The sequence below is a fragment of the Heterostelium album genome (genome assembly GCF_000004825.1).
Source record: "Heterostelium album PN500 unplaced genomic scaffold PPL_contig12, whole genome shotgun sequence".
Lineage (NCBI taxonomy): Eukaryota > Evosea > Eumycetozoa > Acytosteliales > Acytosteliaceae > Heterostelium > Heterostelium album.
In genome coordinates, this window is record NW_008805089.1 from 1,275,493 (window position 1) to 1,297,239 (window position 21,747).

At 30.5% G+C, this 21,747-nt stretch overlaps 7 protein-coding genes across 7 annotated transcripts; 3 read left to right on the top strand and 4 right to left on the bottom strand.

Moving 5' to 3' along the window:
* Nucleotides 1–9: 9 nt before the first annotated feature.
* PPL_05742 (uncharacterized protein) lies at nucleotides 10–508 on the top strand (the record flags this gene model as incomplete). Its single annotated transcript, XM_020576616.1, has 2 exons — nucleotides 10–27; nucleotides 287–508. 2 exons carry the CDS (start codon nucleotides 10–12, stop codon nucleotides 506–508), a joined length of 240 nt encoding a protein of 79 aa, XP_020433865.1.
* A 1,359-nt stretch (nucleotides 509–1,867) lies between these two features.
* Nucleotides 1,868–3,897, bottom strand: PPL_05743 (uncharacterized protein; the record flags this gene model as incomplete). Its single annotated transcript, XM_020576617.1, has 4 exons — nucleotides 1,868–2,020; nucleotides 2,101–2,183; nucleotides 2,829–3,212; nucleotides 3,279–3,897. The coding sequence occupies 4 exons, from the start codon at nucleotides 3,895–3,897 to the stop codon at nucleotides 1,868–1,870; spliced, it is 1,239 nt and encodes a 412-aa protein (XP_020433866.1).
* Nucleotides 3,898–4,927: 1,030 nt separating this feature from the next.
* cprD (C1 family peptidase) lies at nucleotides 4,928–6,226 on the top strand (the record flags this gene model as incomplete). Its single annotated transcript, XM_020576618.1, has 1 exon — nucleotides 4,928–6,226. One exon carries the CDS (start codon nucleotides 4,928–4,930, stop codon nucleotides 6,224–6,226), a length of 1,299 nt encoding a protein of 432 aa, XP_020433867.1.
* Nucleotides 6,227–8,386: 2,160 nt separating this feature from the next.
* On the bottom strand, nucleotides 8,387–10,243 carry PPL_05745 (uncharacterized protein; the record flags this gene model as incomplete). Its single annotated transcript, XM_020576619.1, has 3 exons — nucleotides 8,387–9,422; nucleotides 9,504–9,593; nucleotides 9,678–10,243. 3 exons carry the CDS (start codon nucleotides 10,241–10,243, stop codon nucleotides 8,387–8,389), a joined length of 1,692 nt encoding a protein of 563 aa, XP_020433868.1.
* A 1,094-nt stretch (nucleotides 10,244–11,337) lies between these two features.
* coq1 (trans-prenyltransferase) lies at nucleotides 11,338–14,585 on the bottom strand (the record flags this gene model as incomplete). Its single annotated transcript, XM_020576620.1, has 4 exons — nucleotides 11,338–11,673; nucleotides 11,750–12,703; nucleotides 13,049–13,129; nucleotides 14,367–14,585. 4 exons carry the CDS (start codon nucleotides 14,583–14,585, stop codon nucleotides 11,338–11,340), a joined length of 1,590 nt encoding a protein of 529 aa, XP_020433869.1.
* A 195-nt stretch (nucleotides 14,586–14,780) lies between these two features.
* PPL_05747 (GPI inositol-deacylase) lies at nucleotides 14,781–18,151 on the bottom strand (the record flags this gene model as incomplete). The annotated part of the gene is made up of 6 exons (XM_020576621.1): nucleotides 14,781–15,025; nucleotides 15,116–15,859; nucleotides 15,909–16,817; nucleotides 16,920–17,166; nucleotides 17,264–17,799; nucleotides 17,821–18,151. The coding sequence occupies 6 exons, from the start codon at nucleotides 18,149–18,151 to the stop codon at nucleotides 14,781–14,783; spliced, it is 3,012 nt and encodes a 1,003-aa protein (XP_020433870.1).
* Nucleotides 18,152–19,198: 1,047 nt separating this feature from the next.
* Nucleotides 19,199–21,609, top strand: PPL_05748 (uncharacterized protein; the record flags this gene model as incomplete). The annotated part of the gene is made up of 4 exons (XM_020576622.1): nucleotides 19,199–20,494; nucleotides 20,665–20,696; nucleotides 20,774–20,851; nucleotides 21,561–21,609. The coding sequence occupies 4 exons, from the start codon at nucleotides 19,199–19,201 to the stop codon at nucleotides 21,607–21,609; spliced, it is 1,455 nt and encodes a 484-aa protein (XP_020433871.1).
* Nucleotides 21,610–21,747: the final 138 nt, after the last annotated feature.

The following is a 21,747-nucleotide window of genomic DNA, read 5'->3' on the forward strand; positions in this document are numbered from 1 at the left end:
GGAAAGAAAATGTGGTTAAAATTTTATGTTTTTATCTGTGATTAATTCTGTTGATAAACAGATTATCAGATACAAAATAAAAAAATTATATGCCAAACTACACCATTTTTGTTTTTTGAAAAAAGAAATAGTCCTGTTTTAAAAATAATAATCAAAAAATTAATAAATTTTTACTATTTAATCTCTTTTTCTTTTATTTTATATAAATATCAAAAACCATTTTTATATAATGAAATCATATTCAATACTTTTTGTACTTTTTATTTCAAGTATTTTAATTTTACAGGTTTCAGCAAGTTGTGAAGCTGAATACATTAACTGCCAGATTAAACACCCAAACGTATATTCAAATGCAATCGCAGCATGTTCAAAAGTTTATAAATCATGTGTAACAAAAGAATTATCTGACAAATGTGAATCTGAATGTATTCAAGCGGAAGAAAGATGCCTAGAATTAGGCCGTGAAGATTGCCAACATGTGAAGCAAAAATGTGAAGCTAAATGTTAAATACTGGGAGATCATACTGGATTCTTGTTATCAAGATTAAAAAAATAATAAAAAACAATCATTGGCTTTTTTATTTATACATTAAATAGAGTTAAATAAGAGTCAATTGACCCAATTGTTTTATTAAATCATTATCTTCTTGTGGTTTGAAAAGTTTTTCTATAATTTTTGTATCATTTGCATTTGTATATGTTGTCAAGTAAAGATATAGAAAGATATATAAAGATATTGTCCATGTATTTAAATTTTTGAATCACTTGTATATGTGTTAGATATATCTATGAAGGATTTTAAAATTGATGAATTTATGAACACGATTAAATTCTTTATTGTGTAATATCTGTTACATTTTATAGAATTTTAAATATTGATTAATAATTAATATTTTTCATGTATCATTCAATTTAATTCTTTTTAGAATTTTCTTAATTATCTATAATAGAATCAAAATATAGATATCAATCACTAAAACCACATATTTTTATAATAATCCACCAATCAACTATTTCTTCATCAATTTTATTCAGAATAGATTTATCCCTTATACATGAAATTGATGATATTTGGTCAAAATAAAATAAAAAAAGATTGAAATACCTGAAAAATAAATATAATACAAATAGTTGTGAGATAAAACTTTTATCTCTCCATTTTCAAAATCTATTAATAAAAACCTAATTAAAGTTGTTGTAATTTTGGTAGGTTCATCATTTCTACAAAAGTTAATTATCAATACTAATTTAATATTTCTTCTTTTCTTAGGAAATTTTTATAAAGCAATTGCGAGTTAGTATGTCTGACAAATGCCTTGATGGTATTACCAACCACTTTTTTATTAGAGGAGCTGAGAATCCAGTTGTGTATTTTCAATGGAACATTGCAGGTCTGCAAGCAAGATTAAATATATAATAAAAACTAACAATAGAGTAAGTCTTTATCTTTTAATCGATATTACGTGCTTTAATTGGTACATCGTACTCAATTAACTGCTATGGATACCAAATCATGTAGTATCCTTTCAGAATATCGATCACTTCAATTCCTACGTAGTATGTTTGCCTTTGGTTACTTTATTGTTGATGAAGGCCCGTTGATTCAGCAGAAAAGGTATTCCTGATGAGTTTTCCTTTAATATTTCATCTAAGTTCTTCCTTCTTATCTATATTTATGTAAAAGATGGTTAAGAAAGCTTAATCAAAAGTTATGGTACAATGATATAAATTATATACCGTCATGTTGAGGTTGTTATTGCAAGCCCTGATTTAGTAGTGCATCTTAGGAACCTAGATATCGATCGCAGCCTCCAACTTGTCTAGTGATTGCAATTATTGTTATTGCTTTTGCTGTATAATATTATCTTTATCTTTTAAATGTTGTTGATGTATTATTTGATTCTAATTGTCTTTGTTGTAAAGCTTGTTCGCTTTTCCTTTTAGGGCTAGCATTAGATTTTGTAAGCATTTGTTGATCAAAAAGATCATTTAAGGTATTAGTTTTATGTTGACATTTAAACTTTATAGATTACATAAGCAGCATCCAATTCATTTCATATAATGGTGTGTTTTCCAATCCTTTACGAGATCACTAGTTACTTTAAACACTTTACTTTTGATATACAAATCAATTGATTGGTCGCTTATTGTCTTACGAAGCTTCTTTCTGTTTTGTGTTAAAACTAATCAAAAAATAATGATCATACATATTTTTACACGATAATATGAAAAAAAATCAGCAAAATATCTTTTGGAAAAATAATAAAAAATAGATTTTATTGGAGTCTTTCTAAATCCAAAAGTTAAAGTTTCCCTAAAAGAAGTAAATATTAAAAAAGATTCAATCTTTTGTTAACTGAGCTAAGTGATATAATTAAAGAGATGGATTAACAATTGAATTATTTTCCTTGATGAAGAACTGGATCTTTTCTTTGCCACTTTTCAAATTTAAATGGTGGATACACTAATATAATTATAGTAATGGTAAGAACTGACAATAAGGGTCCAACTATAAAAATCCAAAATCCTATTTATTTTATTAATAAAAAAGATTAATAGGATAAATGTTTAAATATTTTAGTTAAATTTCTAATTATATAATATAAGTTTAAACACTTACTATTCCAATTGCCAGAAATCACAGCAGGTCCAAAACATCTGAGATTTTATAGGTTTTTTAATTAAAATAAAGTTATTTTAATATTAGTATTAATAAATAATAAATTCTAGTTTTTAATAATCACCTTGAAATGTTGAAACCTATTAAAAGAATTAAAGTTATTTGATATTAATACTAATACAAAAGTAATCTATAATTTGATAATTACCTGGAGCAGCTAGAAATCCTAAACCTGGTGGAACATAGAGTGATAATCCAAGAGTGATACATGCTAGGAGAAGAGGTAACAGATTTCCAAATTGTTGAGTTTGACGAGGGTCCAGTGCTGTTCCAAAAATAACCAATAAATTAAATAATGATATCATGTATTCAGTTGCAAGTGCATTGCCAGCTGAAAGGCTATCTCCATAGTTGCATTGTCCCAGATTCGTTCTCGAGTAAATCTCATATGGTAATGATGCATACATCATTGCAGTACCGACAATTGAACCCAACAACTCTGCAATAATATAAAATACTCCTTTAGTTAGAGTTGTATATCCTGTAAAAATGGTAGCTAGAGTGATTGTACAATTTAGAATTCCACCGCTACCTAAAGAAATGTAATAGAAAATTAAAATTAATTTTAAAATAATATTTTTTGAAATTTCATATCTACCTGGTGATATACTAATTAAAACTATTAACAATAAGAGTATATGAGCTATTGCAATGATTATAATTTGAGCAGGATGTGCAACTAATCCTGGATTATGTGGTTGATCATGATAAGGGACACTGAAATTGTAAAAATTAATAGTGGCAACTACAATTCCTATTGACATATAGGTGAATATTGTCATACCAAGGAACTCTATCATTGTAGCTTTGTACAGTGCTGTATGTCTTAGTTGATCAAGACCCAGGAATAATTTAAATATCTCTCTAAATGATAACTCTTTAGTTGGTACTGCCTTCTTTGTATCCAGTTCAATAATATCTCCCGATTGAAAAAGTAAATCAGATTCCAATGTAGGTCCTTTATATCGAACTAGACCTCCTGGAAAACTAGAACCCTTTTGATTAACGATTCTAATTTTATTTCCTCTTCTCCATCTATGACCTCCGCTCCTATTCATATAATCTCTATAAATATTATCATTACGACTATCTGTTTGATTTTTTCTTTCTGACATATCACTTGATATACTCGCACTACTCGAACTTATAGTATTATTTTCATTTTGAAGATTATTATTATTTTGAATATTGTTAAAACTATTATAATCTTGCTCCATTACATTTATTTAAAATATTCTAAAAAAAATAAATATAACAATGGATTCATTTATCAAAAAAATCATCAACTCATTTTATTTGTAATAATTTTTTTATTTGTACAAGTTTAATTAAGATAAATTATATTTGTTTTTGTTATTCCATTGTTAAAAAAAAAAAAAAAAAAATCGTTCGTTTGGGATTGGGATTTATTATTATTATTTCGTATAAGTATACATTCTATATCCAAAGGACATCTGCACAATTTTTTCGTTTATGTGGTTGGGAAAGATCAACAAAAAATAAAATATAAGATGTGGTTGTTTTTTTTGATACAACAAACAATACGTGATAATAGAAAAAGACACACCAAACACAAAGATTTTTATGATTAAAAAATTAAAATAATATATCTTTTTTTACATTTATCTCAATCCAATTCAATTTCAATTTTATTTCTTAAGAAATTAATGATTATTTAAAACAATTCAAAAAATAATAATAAATAGATTTTAATTTTAATTAATTTTAAAAGTAACTGTTCACTTCCCAAGTTTTATTAAAAGATATTTTTTTTAATCAAAGAAAAAAGGATTTTGGGGATAAAGTGATCACATGTAACTCCGATTTGACTTGCAGAGCTCCATGGTTAGTACCCCTAAAAGTGGTAGTTTATTTGATTTTTTCAAAATAATAGTGTTTAGAAATTTCCAAAGAACTATTGAAGTACTCTTGTTTTGATTAGTTTTTTGAGGGGTCTCTCTCCAAAATCTTTTTTTTTTTGATTCTTCCAACGATTTGTTCGGAGCCAAAAAAAAAAATCATCATTAAATTTTTAGTAGTTTTGGTTTTGGTGTGGTTTCATTTTTGTTGTTTGGGTTGATTTTTATTTTTTATTTAAATTTTTTTACCATAGTTCAATGCAAATCGGACTTTGTTGACAATATGTGGGTGAAATATCACGTGATGAGTGGAGGATATAAATATGGTGGACGTCAAGTGTAAAAGACTTCATTCTAATTTATTCTCAACAAATAATATATACTAATAATGTACAGATTATCTGCTTATTTGTTGGCATGCACTGTCTTTATGTTGGCTGTGCTCTCTGCCAACGCCGCCTTTACTGAGCGTCAATACCAAGACTCTTTCGTCTCATGGATGCAAACCAACAACGTCAAGTACGACGGAAAGGAATTCAACCATCGTTACGGTGTCTTCAAGAAGAATATGGACTACGTCCAACAATGGAATGCCAAGGGTTCATCCACCGTCCTCGGTATGAACATTTTCGCTGATCTTACCAACGCTGAATACCAACGTATCTACTTGGGTACCAAGATCGATGCCTCTGGTCTCTTGAACGTCGCTGCCGCCCGTGCCTTTGACCGTAACTTCAACATCAAAGCTTTGAACCCAACCGTCGATTGGCGTGCCAAGGGTGCCGTCACCCCAATCAAGAACCAAGCCCAATGTGGTTCTTGTTGGTCATTCTCTACCACTGGTTCCGTCGAGGGTGCTCACGAAATTTCCACCGGTAACTTGGTTGCTTTGTCCGAGCAAAACTTGATCGATTGTTCCGTCCCAGAAGGAAATCAAGGTTGCAATGGTGGTCTCATGTGGGCTGCTATGGAATATATTATCAAAAATGGTGGTATCGACACCGAGTCATCCTACCCATACACCGCCACTGGACCGAACAAGTGCCGTTACAACTCTGCCAACTCTGGAGCCAAAATCTCCTCATACGTCAACGTCACCTCTGGTTCTGAGACTTCCCTCGCTTCAGCTGCCAACGTTAACCCAGTTTCTGTTGCCATCGATGCCTCCCACAACTCCTTCCAATTGTACTCATCTGGTATCTACTACGAGCCAGCTTGTTCAACCACCCAACTCGACCACGGTGTCTTGGTTGTTGGTTACGGTTCAGGTCCAGCCTCATCCTCCACCACCGCTACCACCCTCTCTGGTACTGGTTCAGCCACCTCTGGTACTGTAACCTCATCCTCTGGTCAATCCACCACTGCATCCGGTACTTCCGCTTCAGGTACCTCTGCTTCAGGTACTTCCGCTTCAGGTACCTCTGCCTCCGGTACCTCTGCCTCTGGTACCTCTGCTTCTGGATCATCATCCGCCTCTGGATCATCATCCGCCTCTGGATCATCATCCGCCTCTGGATCATCATCCGCTTCAGGATCATCATCCGCTTCAGGATCTTCCTCAGCCTCTGGATCATCATCCGCTTCAGGATCTTCCTCAGCCTCTGGTACCTCAGCCTCTGGTACCTCTGCTTCCAGCTCAACCAACCTCCAACGTCGAAGCCGGTACCGAGAACTACTGGATCGTTAAGAATTCATGGGGTCCAGCCTGGGGTCTCCAAGGTTACATTCTCATGTCCAAGGATAGAAACAACAATTGCGGGTATGTATTTTACAATTAGAAAAAAAAATAATTTTTTTGAGTGAAAATGTATTTGTTAAAATTTAAATCCAAAAATGTTTATATTATAATATATATTTAATTTGCAAATAACTACAAGAGTTAAAAAATTAAATAACATATTACTAAATTTGGTTTATTTTTTAAAATTTTCACTCATTAATTTTTTTTTTTTTTTTTACCAATATATATATATGTATACATTTACTAATACTATCTATTTCATTCAACCGGTTACTCTTCTGCGCAGTATTGCAACACAGGCTTGTTATCCAGTTGTCTAAATTACACTACTATTTAAATAAAATAATACAAATATATCTGTTATTCAAATGTAATAATATTGGAAAAATTTTTATATTTTTATATTTTTATTTTTCTGCTAGTTTTTCATTGATTTTCATCAAAAGCATTGCCAAACATTCAGTGCATTTTTTCATTTTACTAATGTCAAATTAATAAATAGTTCATATCTCTCATCAAAAAGATTGTCCCAAAGATCTCAAAGATAAGAATATAGTAACCAATTCTGCTAATCCTCACTCTGTAGGCTCAAGAAACTACATCAATTATATGACGAAAGCATCCCTCCTCTTCGAGATACCTCTTACCTCTTAGAGAAAAGTCATTCATATAATTTTAAAAATAAGTCTTTGTAATTTTTTTTTTATTTAAATTTTATCCCACAATTTTTTTTTCAATATTTGTTTAAATGTAAATAAAGTGCCTTAATAACTTAGTTTTTAGTTATTTTTTTAATGTTTTTCGTTTATAGCTAGGTAAATCAAATAGTTTGGTCGGTAGACAATAGAGTTTAATAGGATACAAGATAAAAATAAATAAATAATTAAATCAATCTAATTAATCACTAATATATGAAAAGTGTCTTTTTGTTTGTAAATAAAATAATCAGATTGATTTAAACTAAAAAAAGATGTAAAAATATTATCTTTGGATATCTGTGGGTTAAATTTTAAAAATGATTTATAAAAAGTTAGAGATTTATATTTAAAAAGATTACTTATTTAGGTGGGGAGTGGTGTTTATTTTTAAAATCCAACACATTCTGTAATTTATACATATTTATTGTAACATTTTATCGATTAATTTTTTAAGTAAAAAAATAAAATGTTTATATTACAATTTTTTATAAATAAAGAAGGATTATTTAATTCTACAATCAATCATTTTACATTTTAAATTCCATTTTATAAACTAAAAGAATGAATATTACTTTTTTCCTACTTTATGTATATTGGGCAATCTTTATATTATTCCAATTAAAAGAAGAGAAAATATATCATACTATTTTTAAATCTTTACATTTAAAGTAAGTAAATATAATGTTTTAAAACATAAAAATTATATTAATAACAAATTCATAATAATAGGACAAATGTAGATCATATTCCAAAAATAGTTCCTTTGGTTTTGGAATAAGAAAACAAAATATTTTTTCAAATAAATAAAACAATTACAAAGATTTTTTTTAACATTATAAAGTTGTCGCAAAGTGTACAAATATAATTCTCTATTATTTATTAAATTGATTCAAGTAAATTAAAATAATGATAGATTGATTAAACAGAACAGTGTACATACACATTCTGAAACAACTCCTGATACTACCACTAGTTTTGATGTCACTACTGCTGTTACTATAACTAATGCTGCTACTAATGTACTGAATGTTTGGCAATGCTTTTGATGAAAATCAATGAAAACCTAGCCTGAAAAAATAAAATAAAAAAATAAAAAAATTTTGCAATATAATTACATTTGAATAACAGATATATTTGTATTATTTTATTTAATAGTAGTGTAATTTAGACGATGGTATAACAAACCTGAGTCGATATTCTGCGCAGAAGAGTAACCGGTTGAATGAAATAGATAGTATTAGTAAATATATACATTGTTCAATTGTTTGAATGATATAGATGTATTAGTATATGTATAAATATAAATAACATTGTTTAAAAAAATTATAATATTATTGCATAATAATTTATATATATATATATTTTTATAAAATATCTTAATTATTACTTATTATATAAAAGTAATAATCTATGATAATAAATTTATTAAGTCGTTTGGATTGGAGGAGAATAAACAGATAAGTGAAAGTACGAAAATGAGAATGTAATTGATTGAAATCTTTGTGGAGCTATTGTCGCCAGTGGTGGTGATCGATGGAGATGTTGTTTGTTCTTCGGTTGTAATAACACCAGTAGAATTGGCACTCATACCAGTAGTAGCAGTAGTGGTACCAGTAGTAGTAGTAGTAGACGATGTTGTATCACCACCGGTTGTTGTAGTTGATGTTGTGGATGTTGTTGTTGGAACACCAGTTGTTGAGGTCGAAGTAGTCGTAGTTGTTGTTGTATTTGTTGTATATTGACAATGAACACCATTGTATCCACTATCACATGTACAAGTTAAGTCTGTGGTATTGCAGCTACCATGATTGTAACAGTTCATGTAGCATGAGAGCTCACTACATGATGGATTACCCATCCACAATCCTTGACAATTGCAAGTTCCGTTGGTTGTATTGCAAGTTCCGTGTCCCGAGCAGTTGTTCAAAGAAGTACAGAGCTTCAACTCACAAGAGTTACCGGAATAACCTTCATTGCAGTTGCAAGTACCAGAGAAGCAATTACCACGATTGTTGCAATCCAATGGACAACCGGTATCGTAGGAAACTTGGATGACTTCATCTCCAGTATAGATGGTAAGGAATTGGCTACCTACTTGTAAACCGATCGAACTAGTCTCAATACTTGAACTTGAAGAGTTGAAATCAAGGTAAGATTGATTGTTTCCGTTGGATCCAATGGCTAAAAGGGCAAGACCGTATTGGTTCTTCTCATTTCCAGTAAAGAACACCTCACCAATACTTGAATCATATCCACCTTGGAGGGAGCCACCGAAATTGGTGATCTTGTAGGTTCCGACTGGAATTAGACTACCAACAGAGATATTAGAGTAGGAGAATACATCCATAGTGATAGAAAAGCTACCACAAATGAAATAGATTAAATTCTTATCTGTATTAACAGCAGCAGTTAATCTATTTGAAACAGTAGTATTTGTGAAAGTACTATTGTTATAAAAGAAAAGAAAAGAAAACAATCAAAAGTTAATCATTCAATTTATAAATAAAAACAATTATAGAACTTACTTTAATTGTGTATTTGTTTTCAAGTTAAAGCTAGCAATGTTACCATTGTAATCACCTAAGAATACCAATCCTTTAGATTGATCAATACCACTATGGATAAAAAGTAAGAATATGATTATTAATAACTTAACTTTTATTTTATATCTAATTGCAACATTTTAATTTACAACTTACAGAGCAATCGATGTTGACCAGAATGTTAAACTTCCAGTCATATTAATGTATTGATAGGTTGGTGTAAAGACAGTGTTATTTTGAAGGAAACTATTGTCGTGATTAAAATATACAAATTGATTGGATGGCGAAGTAACAATGAAATAGATATTTGATCCATAGGTAAAAGAATTTTTAATGCTACTGAATGTGTGTGCTGCAGTTGCAAGAATGTTTTGTGATGGGTCTAACAGGTAGATAGTATTCTTACCGAAAGCATAGACAAGATCGTTGATGGATGTTGATGTGTAGAAAGTTTCCTTGCTACTGGTGATGTTAAATACGTTTCCTACTAGCGGAATCGATGTGTTGACTGTGTTGCTGTTAGGTGGAATGTTAAAAGTGATGGCTTGTCTAGAGTTGAAAAATGTTGCACCATTTTTAGTGGTTTGGACTTGTTTGAATTTATCAACACCATAATTTAAATTGAAAACACGATTTTGTTCAAAAAATGGAGGTGAAACTTGACCAATCACTTCTCCAATTACTACGAAAATAATAAATATTAAATATATAGATTTATTCATTTTATTTGAGTTATTATGTTTTTACAATTATACAGTGGAATGAAAATACAAAATGAGCTAAACTCTATCTCCAACATGTCTGCTATTTATACTTGTGTTTCATCTCTTAAATATTTTAGTAAAAATCTACTCTATAGAAAAAAGAAAAGAAACGAAGTGTATAAATATAGTTTCAATTATTTGGATATACCCAATCCGATATAGATGGTATAGCTTTTTTCTTCTGTTTTTAAAAAAAGAAATACACAAAAGTATCCGGTGTACAAATATGTCATCGCATGATAAAAAATTTGGTCACCTCCAAATGAGTGATGAATGAATTATGTCCTCCCTCAAAACCAAATCCTTTTTGTTTTTTAAAAGGTACTCCTATGATTTAGGTACCAAAAAAACGAAAAAATTATAATCGTTAAAAAAAAAAAAATCTGAAAAACCCCAAAAACAATTATAATTCCTTGTCCCAATACCAGGACTTTAGCCATGCAGAAAATCACCACCAACTTCCAAAAGGAGATTATAATTTGCAGGTTTCAAAAGAAAAATAAAAATAAAATAAAATAAAATAATTTTAATTTTGCGAAACCTATGGTCCACAACAATTCCTATGTATAAATATATTAATTGTTTCTGAAAAAGGTTAATTTTATAGATTTGATTATTATAATGAAATAAATCTAATTAAATTTCTGATTTCCAAGTCTTCTTAATTTGATATATTTGAAGATCAGTTTAACTTATGTATATTATCGACTCTTCTTGTAGTTGATTCTTTTAAGTTATCGATAGATCTAGTTGGTCACAGTGATTTATATTGAAATCGGAAGGTTTGAAACTGGATTCAATTGAATTATACTATCCAATTTCAAGAGACAAAAATAATAATAACTATTTTAAATTTATTTATTAGTTTTAAAAAAAAATAAATAAAATTATAATTTTTTTTTTTAAGTGTTGATATTTTATTAAAATAATAATTAAATTGATTTGAGAACCTTCACGGTTTCTTTTATTGCCTTTTCTGTTGTTTTTTTTTTTGTTTATATATCTTTTTTATCATTTTTTACCTTTTTTTTTCGATTTATTAAAAAAAGTTTTTATCTCTTTCTGGTGACAACAGTATGAGTCAGTGTAATTAGTAAATCTCTTGGTTCGGAGGGTGGTAATAACATTAATGATTGAATAGCTTTGTTACAATAATCGATTGCAAGTGAACGTGTTTTCTCGATACCGTTACTTTGGAAAACGAGTCTTCTTGCTTCGTCGACATCTCCTGGCATGGAGAATTTTCTTTCAATGAGTGTTTCCAATTCTGGAAACTCTTGTGCAGCGAATAAAACTGGTGCAGTAGCCAATCCAAGTGATAGATCTACCGATGCTGGTTTACCCAGTGACTCTGTTGAAGAAGTGAAATCCAATAAATCATCTACAATCTAAAAAAGTAAATTGAGATATATATATTACATGTTAAATGAGTCCGATTTGATAATTATTTCATGATTTACTTACTTGAAAAGCTAAACCTAAATTCTTTCCAAAATCAGTAGCAATATCAATAACCTGACGATCGGAACCTGAAAGAATTGCAGTTGATCTACAGCTGTTGGCGATAAGTGAGGCGGTCTTTAAATAGGTTTTTCTAATGTAAATATCAAATGATGACCCACTGGCTTTGATTTGCATGAATTCACCTTCTACGAGATCAGAGATAACTGTTGACATCAACTCTGTTACTTCATGATTCTTGAGGGTTGAAAGCAGTACCGATGCACGTGAGAGCAAAAAGTCACCGCAAAGGATGGCTAGCTTGTTGGAATAGGTGTGATTGATGGATGGCACGTCACGACGGGTGTCGGCATCGTCGATGACGTCGTCGTGCACCAAACTGGCTGTGTGAATCATCTCTACAATTTCAGCGAGACGCATCTGAACCGACGACGGTTGGATTGCACTTTGATTCGCTGGATTCGCCGAGTTGGCAATGGAGAGTGCACGTGCCAGTAGCAGCAGAATCGTTGGACGAATACGCTTGCCCTTCAAATCGAAATAGTATGCAGCGATCGATTTCAACACCGGGTGAGTCAGTTTCGATGGTCCACCAGCGTGCTCGCCACTTCCACTGATTCCATTCGTGACGGTATCGATAATATTCTTTGTCATTTGATTCAGGTCTTGATCGACCAACTTATAGATGTCACCAGACGATCTAGTGCTGAGGTTATTCAATGGATCCAACAGCTGAATATTGGAGGGTGGTGTGTATCTGTCGTTGTGTAAATGTTCCTCAATGAAATATGACTTCTTTTTAACTTTTTCAACAAACTGATTGATTGTTGACATTATCTTTGATTGTGTTTGCATGGTACAATAGTGATTCGCAATCATTTTTACACCTAAATTATTATTATAACTAGTTTGATTATTATTCTGATTATTTCTATAACTATATTGGATTTTTGAAATCTAAGTTTGAAAAGAATTCACTGGTTAATATATGTTTATTTTCTTGTATTTAAAATTATTTTTAGATTCTTTTTTTTTTTTTGAAAAAGAAGAAGATATGAAGAAGAAAAACAATAAAATAGATGATTATTTTAAACTTTTAAACATTTTGTTAAATAAGGAATATAAAAAAAATGATCATGATCAGTGTTTAATTACATGATCATGGTGTGAGCAAGTCAAAAAAATAAAAAAAAGCAAATTTAACACAAATCAAACGCCACAACTTGCTAAAAAATGTTTGGTGCTTTGAAACATAAAAATAGGGTGAAATGTTCCTCATGTTTTTTTTTTTTGATTTTTAACCTTATTAATCGAGTGATCATGTCGTGTATTATTGTCCATAATCTGTTCTGTTTCTAATCCATCTCTGTTGACTGTAATTCTCTATAAATACAATATTCTCATCCATCCAAACTCTAAAATCCGAAATATTATGATAGATATTTTGATTCAATGATAGTTGATTGACTGATGTATTGTAAAGTAAATACGATTGTATTATTTTTAATGATGTGCCAAGCTGCCAATGATAATGCATGAAAGTAGGGTCTTTATAAATATTAAAACTTACATTTTGATTTAAATATATTGAATTATATGGTTTAATCGATGCTGATGTTGATTTCAAAATCCGGCTTGTGATCGACATTTTTCTGTATATTTGATATTAAAAACTTTATGAATTATATGAATGGTGTTTTACTTGATCTAGTTTGGTACTACTATGTTATATGAAAATATAAAAAAATAAAAAAAACTAGTTTAAATTAAAATGAAAAAAGATTTATTACACAAAAGGTATAATTTTGTGAAGTATTTTAGTGTAGACAATGATGATTCGTTTAGGACGCTTTAAGTCGGATAAAAACAAAAAAAAACAAAAAAGTGAAAATCAAAAAAAACAAAAAAAAAAAAAAAACAAAATCTAAATAAATTGTGAAAATGAAAATTAATATGACAGTTGTGATTATATTATTATTTTAATAATATTTTAATTAATGATTCAAAAAATAGACAGATAAATTAAATTAAATTAAATGTGTGTGTTGTTGATCTTATTTATCTTCATCCACAACCAACCAACACACCAGGATCAAAAAAAAAAAAAAAAAACAAATCAAAAAAAAATAATAATGATGATGTATGATCGATCAATAAAAATTTAAAAAATATATTAACGAATATTTGGTGATCACAATTTGCTGTTGAGTTTTAATTGTTTTTAAGATCAAGATATTTAATATATTTTTTTAAAAAATTAAAATTATTACATATTGTAATTTTTTTTTGTTTTTTTTTTTGTTTTATTTGTATTTAATTGTTTTTCTCTTTCAGTGACCATATGTGACAAACGATAAAGATAACTGAGAGTAGTAGTGTAAAGTGTAGAATTCGATAGAGTAGTAAGATGGAATAGGTTACTACCATGACGGCCGAGGCAATTAAGACGGCTCGCAAGAGGAACAGATTGTTTTGATTGAGTTCAATTCGCGAGAGACAGATGTGTGCAATGGCAACGAGAATAAAGAGTTCGTACGAGTCGAATACCTGCCACTCGAACGAGAGGTGTTTGATCCAGATGATAAGATTCGGTGCCATGATCAAACCGGCAAACAGATACATCATAAAGAGACTCTGTTGGTAGAGCTGGAGGTCGCGTTGCTCCTGACCACTGGATTTCATTGCACCGGCCGGTTTCTTCTTGAGCAGCAGGATATTGCTTGTCGATTGTGCACCGATGATCGGTGATGATGGTGATACCAAGAGGAATAAAAGGAATGCCAGCAATCCGAGTGCAGAGTGTATCACAATCACCAAAATAGTACCGACAATGAGCCATTTGGAAATCGAAAGTTGGAAATTGCCTATATACAATCGTGTAGTATTAAAAGTTGGAATGAAATGGCCAATGTAAGATCCAATCGTAAATAATATATTAACAATTAAAATTAAAATTGTCAGCTACAATTAATTGTTGTTGTAGATTATATATTAAAATTAGTTATTTTGTGATGAGAATTAATAGGATGTAAATTCATGATCTTACAATGCAAACAGAGAATATAAATAGGAATGGAATAACCCAGAACGGAGGAATTTGTTCCAACATAAAAGAATCGATAAATGGATCTGGAATTAAACTTCTACTAGATAGAATAGATGGATTTGTATACCCAATTAAATTAAATACAACATAAATAAATAATGGTATTAAAATAAAGAATGGTGCCAAAATGACTGATTCTTCTCGTAGTGTTAATAAAAGATTTGGAAATTCATCTAAAAGTGTTTAGAAATAAAGAAGATTAATTAGTAAATATGATTGTATATGTTTAGTTGTATTTCTTTGATAATTGTTTGATTTTTTACCTTTCTTTCTCCAGGAATTCATTTGTGATGCAAATACCCATAGGAATAAAGCATAGCAACTTGGGAATAGTGAAAGTGCATAGGAGAACACCATTGATCCAATCGAACCGAAAAAGTCAAATGTGAATGTAACTTCATAGGATATATAGGGATCCAATACCATGAATAAATGTGGTCTTTCGACATAGACATCCTCATAGACATCGAGTTCAGGATCGATTGTATCGTCAGTGATGATCTCTTCATACTCTGTACTCTCCTGCAGAAGCATATGCATCTTATTGTGCTCGAGTGTCTCGCCAACCACATGATTATTGATTTCAACGAATTGCAATTGATCGGTATTCTGTTTGGACTCCATTTCCAGTGCACTTTCAACAACAATTCTCTTATTGTCTTGTTGTTGTTGTGGTGGTGGTTGTTGATTACCACTATTGTTTATCTTGATTTTTGAGGGTGTCGATGATTGATGGAATTTGATTTTGGTAAGTGAGCAATTGTATACGAATTTACCTTCCTCCATAACACCAGGAATATATTGATAGGTTGTTGGTAAGAAAATTGGAGCATTTGGTGTTTGTGGTTTCACATTTGATTGATGATGATCGTGACTCTGTTGTTTCTTTGGCTGAGTAGGTGACAAGCGTACTTTCAAAGGATACTTTTTGTGATAGAATGGCAAACTAAAATTATAAACCAATGAATGTCCTACAGGTAATGTATATTTATGAACTATTTTTTCAACTGTGTTAGTATTTATCACAATGATTATTGATGAAATTATAATAGTTACCATCAAAAATACCGGTTGATGGTACATTAACTTGAGATTCAGTTGTATTGTAAAATTGAGAGATTGCAATAAACTTTTGTTTTCTAGCAGACTTTGGGAATCCAATGAAGATCGAGTGGAAATCTTTGAGTTCAGATGCTTGAAGTACTAATTGTGTAACTGGTGATTCAATGTTTGATTTTGTAAGGGGAGGAAGTGGAGGGAATGAAAATGATTTATACGATATCTCCTCTGCTACTGAATAGTTTTGACTATAGAGAACGACAGTGAATTCTCCCAGTGGTAAGCTTGTTGTCAATGCAAAGTTGAATGGTTCACCAATGTTTTGTTGTTGCTGTTGTTGTTGTGATTGCATTTGATCCTCTTGTTGTTGTCCATGTATCCAATCAGAGATACGGAAGTGAATGTAAAACGATTCGACGGGCGATGAAGACGATGTCACACGTTGATTCGCTTGGTATTGATAGGCGAGTGACGGACGGTGAAGTAGCGTGACCATTGGCGACGTCTCATAGTCGATCTTCTTGGCAATGTCGGTGAGTGATTCAGTGTCGATCTTGATAGTCTGCTTCATTGTTGCCATGTATCGTTGTTGGTCTACGAACGGTGTGAATCCCAGAATCTCAGGGACGTGACTGTGTAGCTGTGAACGAAGTATTTCCAGTCGTTCACGTGGAGCATAAGTGTTCTGCTTGGTCAGAGGGTGGGCGAGTGTCAGCAGACCCTCGACCAACGAAACAACGACCTCATTACACCAAAGAATACATTGATGATCTGTCTCCATCAAAACATCGGGAATCGAGGTGGTAATCGCTGAGAAACTTCTCTCTGCACTGACGATACCATTCAACGAAGTCAGTTCCGATCGAATCAAAGTATCTCTGTGTCCACCACCTATTGAAATAACAACTATATTATCATAAACTAAGTTGTAATTGATTAAATTTAAAAAGTTAGTTAACTACTATTATTGTTGTTGTTGTTGTTATTAACTTTTTTTATGTAACATACTTGGAGGTAGATTTGTTGGTTCACCTTTTTCATTGAATTCAAAGTGTTTTGGTTGAATTGAATTGCTCCAGTGACGATTCAGTTCATGATAGAAATGAGATGTCGATTGATGCGAGTAGATCGGTGCATTTCTATGTGAAGTATTCAATGTTATTATCGTAGTAACACTTCCATAGATATGATTTGGTAGTAATACACTCATTCTAGCTACAATTCCACCCATACTATGACCTATTAATATTACTGACTATATAATAATATTATTATTTGAGTTAATAAGTAAGTAAATCATGATATTATGAATTGATTGATATGAATTGATATGAATTGATTGATAACATTACACTTGGCTTTGCTTTATCAGGATCACTCGGTTGATTGTGATAAAGATCCAATATTACTTTGATACAATCGTTGACGTATTCCGCTTCATCAAACATCACATCACCACCGAATGCAGAGAGTTCCTCTTCAAAGTCCAGAGTGAATATGTCGAGTTCGTTGTAGTAGTGCTCCTGTTGTGGCTTTCTTTTCTTTTTGTTTTTGTTTGGATTCTCTATTTCGAATGGATTCGACGATGATTCTCTTCTGTTGATATGTGCAAATGCCTCTGCACCGATCGATCTTATCTGCTTGTAGCTACCACTATTTCCCGGTATAAAGAGAACAGGTACACCCCTCAGTGGTTTACCAAGCCTACTAATTGTATTACCAGCATATGCCGGTGCATTAGGTGTCGTTCCACCTATTGGATTCTGATTATTATTACTATTACTATTTAAAGTCGAAAGTGTGGTCGAAGAAACACCAGCATTATTATTTGCATTACCATTATTTCCACTACCACCACTACTACTGCTTGAAGCAGCAGCATTATTACCTATATTATTATTATTATTACTATTTATATTATTATTATTATTATTACTATTTAAAAGATTGTTTACAACAGTCGAGTCTGTTGTTGAGACGAGGTTTAGATTAGAGTTGTCTTTGGTGAGTGAAGAGAGTGGTAGAACAGAGTGTGACTCTCGATAGAGATAGAGATGATATCTCGAGTGGTTCGTAGAGACAGAGTAGTAGACCGGCAACATATAGGTCATCGTACATATGTTTGGATCGATATCAAAAAAGATACTCTGTATTGCCACGATGAACAATATCACCGTAACAACATTAAATGCGACCAAGTAGAACCATTTTCCATGTTGTGATAATGACAGCAACGCCATTATTATCAACTTGCTTTAAAAATAATGATGTTGTTACTATATCTCTATTTCTACAGCTATATATTACTACTTGAATCTAAATAATATCTATTCAAACTATATCAATTGACAAACAAATGTTCTAAAACTACTACTTCTATCTTTATAAATATATATTAATGAAAAAAAAAAAAAACAAACAAACAAACAAAACAAACAATAACAAAAATCTTCACATATAAATTTGTTTTTATGATTACTTTTGAAGTTTTTTTTTGTTTTTGTTTTTCTCTTTATTTATTCTTTGAACATACACATATACAGACAATAAAAAGAACTGAATAAGTGAAAATATAAATAAATATCTTTTATTTTTGTTAATTTTTAATTTTAAAGAATTTTTTTGAAAAAAAAAAAAAATAAAAACGACAAAAAAAAAAAAAAATAACTTTTTTATATATCTTTATTTTTTCTATTCAAAAATGATTCTATAATTTTAAGGAATTTCCTTTTTTGGTTTGGAAGGACATAAGAAATTTCTTTTTAATCTTCTAAATCAATTAGTTGACTACAATTACAATTGTTCCAAAAAAAAAAAAAAAAAACTTTTTAAAAAAAATAATAAATTAAATTCAATTGACAAGGAAAGGAGTAATAAAAAACAAAGTTTCACAAAATTTGGATACTATTAAACACTCAATAAACACATGTTTATAATTATATTTTAATTTAATTTACTCTAATTGTATATATTTCAAAACTCATCAATACTCTTTATTTTCATTTTCTTTTATATTATAATCTTTTCACATTCATGTAAATAAATAATATTAACATTTATATAAATATATTTACTTATTTACTTACTTACTTACTTACACATAAATACATAAATATAGTATATTATAAATATCTTTTAAAATTCACAACATCAGTTTATTTGTATAGATAGATATTATTATTATTGTTATTATTATTAATTTAATCTAATTAGATATATATTTTTTTTAATCATATTTTTATATTATATTATAGATATATATTATATTGTTATAAAATTATAAAGAAATGGATGCAGCATTTCACTTAATATTTTCACCACATCCTCAAGTACTGTTTAGATTCATTAACAGCTTGAATTCAGAGTTTGAAGATTCACAACCACATTACCTCCCGTTTGTCGAGCAGATGAAGACCTATCGTACAAAGTTTGAGTCGTTCAACAAAGATGTATTAAAGTATAAAAAGATGGCTGAAATGCTCAATGAAATGGACAAGGAGCTGCAATTCATGGAGAAAGACGAGATGCTGAGACTCACACTGAAAAACATCATCAGCACCAATCGTAACCTGCAGCAATCGCTCTCACAACTCGAACCGATGATGAGGCAGCAAATCGAACAGATCAAATCACTCGCCGACTATATATGTCCACCCACCGAAGAGGCGTTTCGTCAGCGTGTGCTCGACCTGCTCGACAAGGCAAGCGTCGAGAAGCTGCCGGACACCGCCTCCAAGACCTGTGTCATATGCATGGAGTCACAGGCAAACATCGCCATCAAGCGACACTGTACAGTAAATCCACACACCACAACCACACCCAACAGCAGTCACAGCGCATCAGCCACCACAACCACCTCCACCAGCAGACACAGAAAGGCTCTTTGTTGCGCCAATTTCGCGTGTGCCTGCGGTCCAACCATGTGTAAGGAGTGTTTCATCAAGAACTACTGGATCACCTCTATCAATTCCACCAAATCATTCTCAACATGTGCATGTTGTAGATCGGAATATTGTTTAAAAGATATACATTTAGTTCAATATGTAGCTAAAGAGAGAGAGAAGGATAAAGAAGATATTACTACTATAATTAATAATATTAATAATTATAGTAGCAGCAGTAGCAGCGGCAATAGTAATAAAAAGAGAAAAGATACAGAACCAAATAGTACAGCTTCATCATCCTCATCTTCATCGTCGCAATCCACTCATTCAAATTCACCAAAGAAAAAGCAGAGAAATGAATCTACTTCTAGTACTTTGACTAGCACCAGTACTGCAACACGATCATCACCTACAACTTCAACCACAACAACTACTACTACAACCACATCTTCCACACCTGCCAACAATAGACACAACAACAATGTAAATAATAATAATGATAATAGTAGCGAGATCTCGCTATTATTGAGAGGTCAAAGATCCCCACACTCCAATCAACATCATCGTGGACACTCAAGATTTACAATTAACGATGTTTTTGTACGATCAAATCGACGTGATAATGTAATTAATGTGGACTATCCATACTCATCATCAAATAATAATACTAATACCACAACTTCAACTACTAATAATAGAGTAAATAATAATAATAACAACAGCAACAAAAAATCATAGTCGTATCCGAATATTAATATCAATGCATAATGAAAGTGATCATAAAGTTAAATCACTCTTTAGCATATAATAATCTCACCGACACATAATAATAATAATAATAATATAATAGTTTCAGTTTTTCAAAATAGGAATCTAACAAAAAGAAAAGAAAGAAAACATTGTAATTACTTAAAATAATAAATTTCTTTTTTATTTTTATTTTTATTTTTTATTTGTTGTTGCATTTATTCAATTTAGTTATTGGTTTCAACCCAACTTGTGTGTACAAGATCAAAATCGTACATTAATTACCAAATTTGTCAATTATTATAATAAGTATAAAGAATTACCCCTCGTCTGCAACCACATCTCTTGTCACCCTCATATACTCTTGGATTACTAAATTTGACAAAAATTAATAAAATCTTTGTTCACTGAATGAAATGGGGGTGTGTGTTGATGCTATCATCATTATTCAATCAAAAATGATTAGACAAACATACATACACATACATATTCCAAAGGTAAAAAAGAAGTACATAAGTAAATAAGTAAATAAATTTAAAAAAAAAAAACAAACATATTTATGATGTTATTTTCTATTATCATAATAATAAAGAGATGGGAAAAAAGAACTTTAATACAATATTTTAATATGAATACAACAACAACAAAAGAGAGGGATCGGTAACACACTAACACTATACATAATAATAACAACAACACACAGTCATTTATTTATCTTTAATAAATAATAATAATAATAATAATAATAAATAAACTAATTTATAATTTATAATATCAACAACATCAGCAGCAACAACAACACAATAAATCATTATTTGTAATTTTCATAATAAAAGTAGATTAAAAAAAGTAAAAAAAAAAAAAAAAAAAAAAAAACATTATTATCTCAAGTAGTTTCATAATTACATCTGATACTACTACCTTAACCACCAATTTATTCATTCCTCATAACATCTGAATTTTTAAATTTATAATATTATTATTCATAAACCAAACCATCCATTACTTTAATAAACAGGAAAAATCGAAAACAACAACAACAACAACAACATCATCATAATCATTAATTTAAACTTACAAATTTAGAGTAATATTAATCCAATGGAAAAAAGGAAATTTTGTTTAATAACAGGTAGGTCTACCACATCTTATCATCAGCCAAAAACCACACATATGTCTAAAACTGAATTAAGATAATTGCTAAT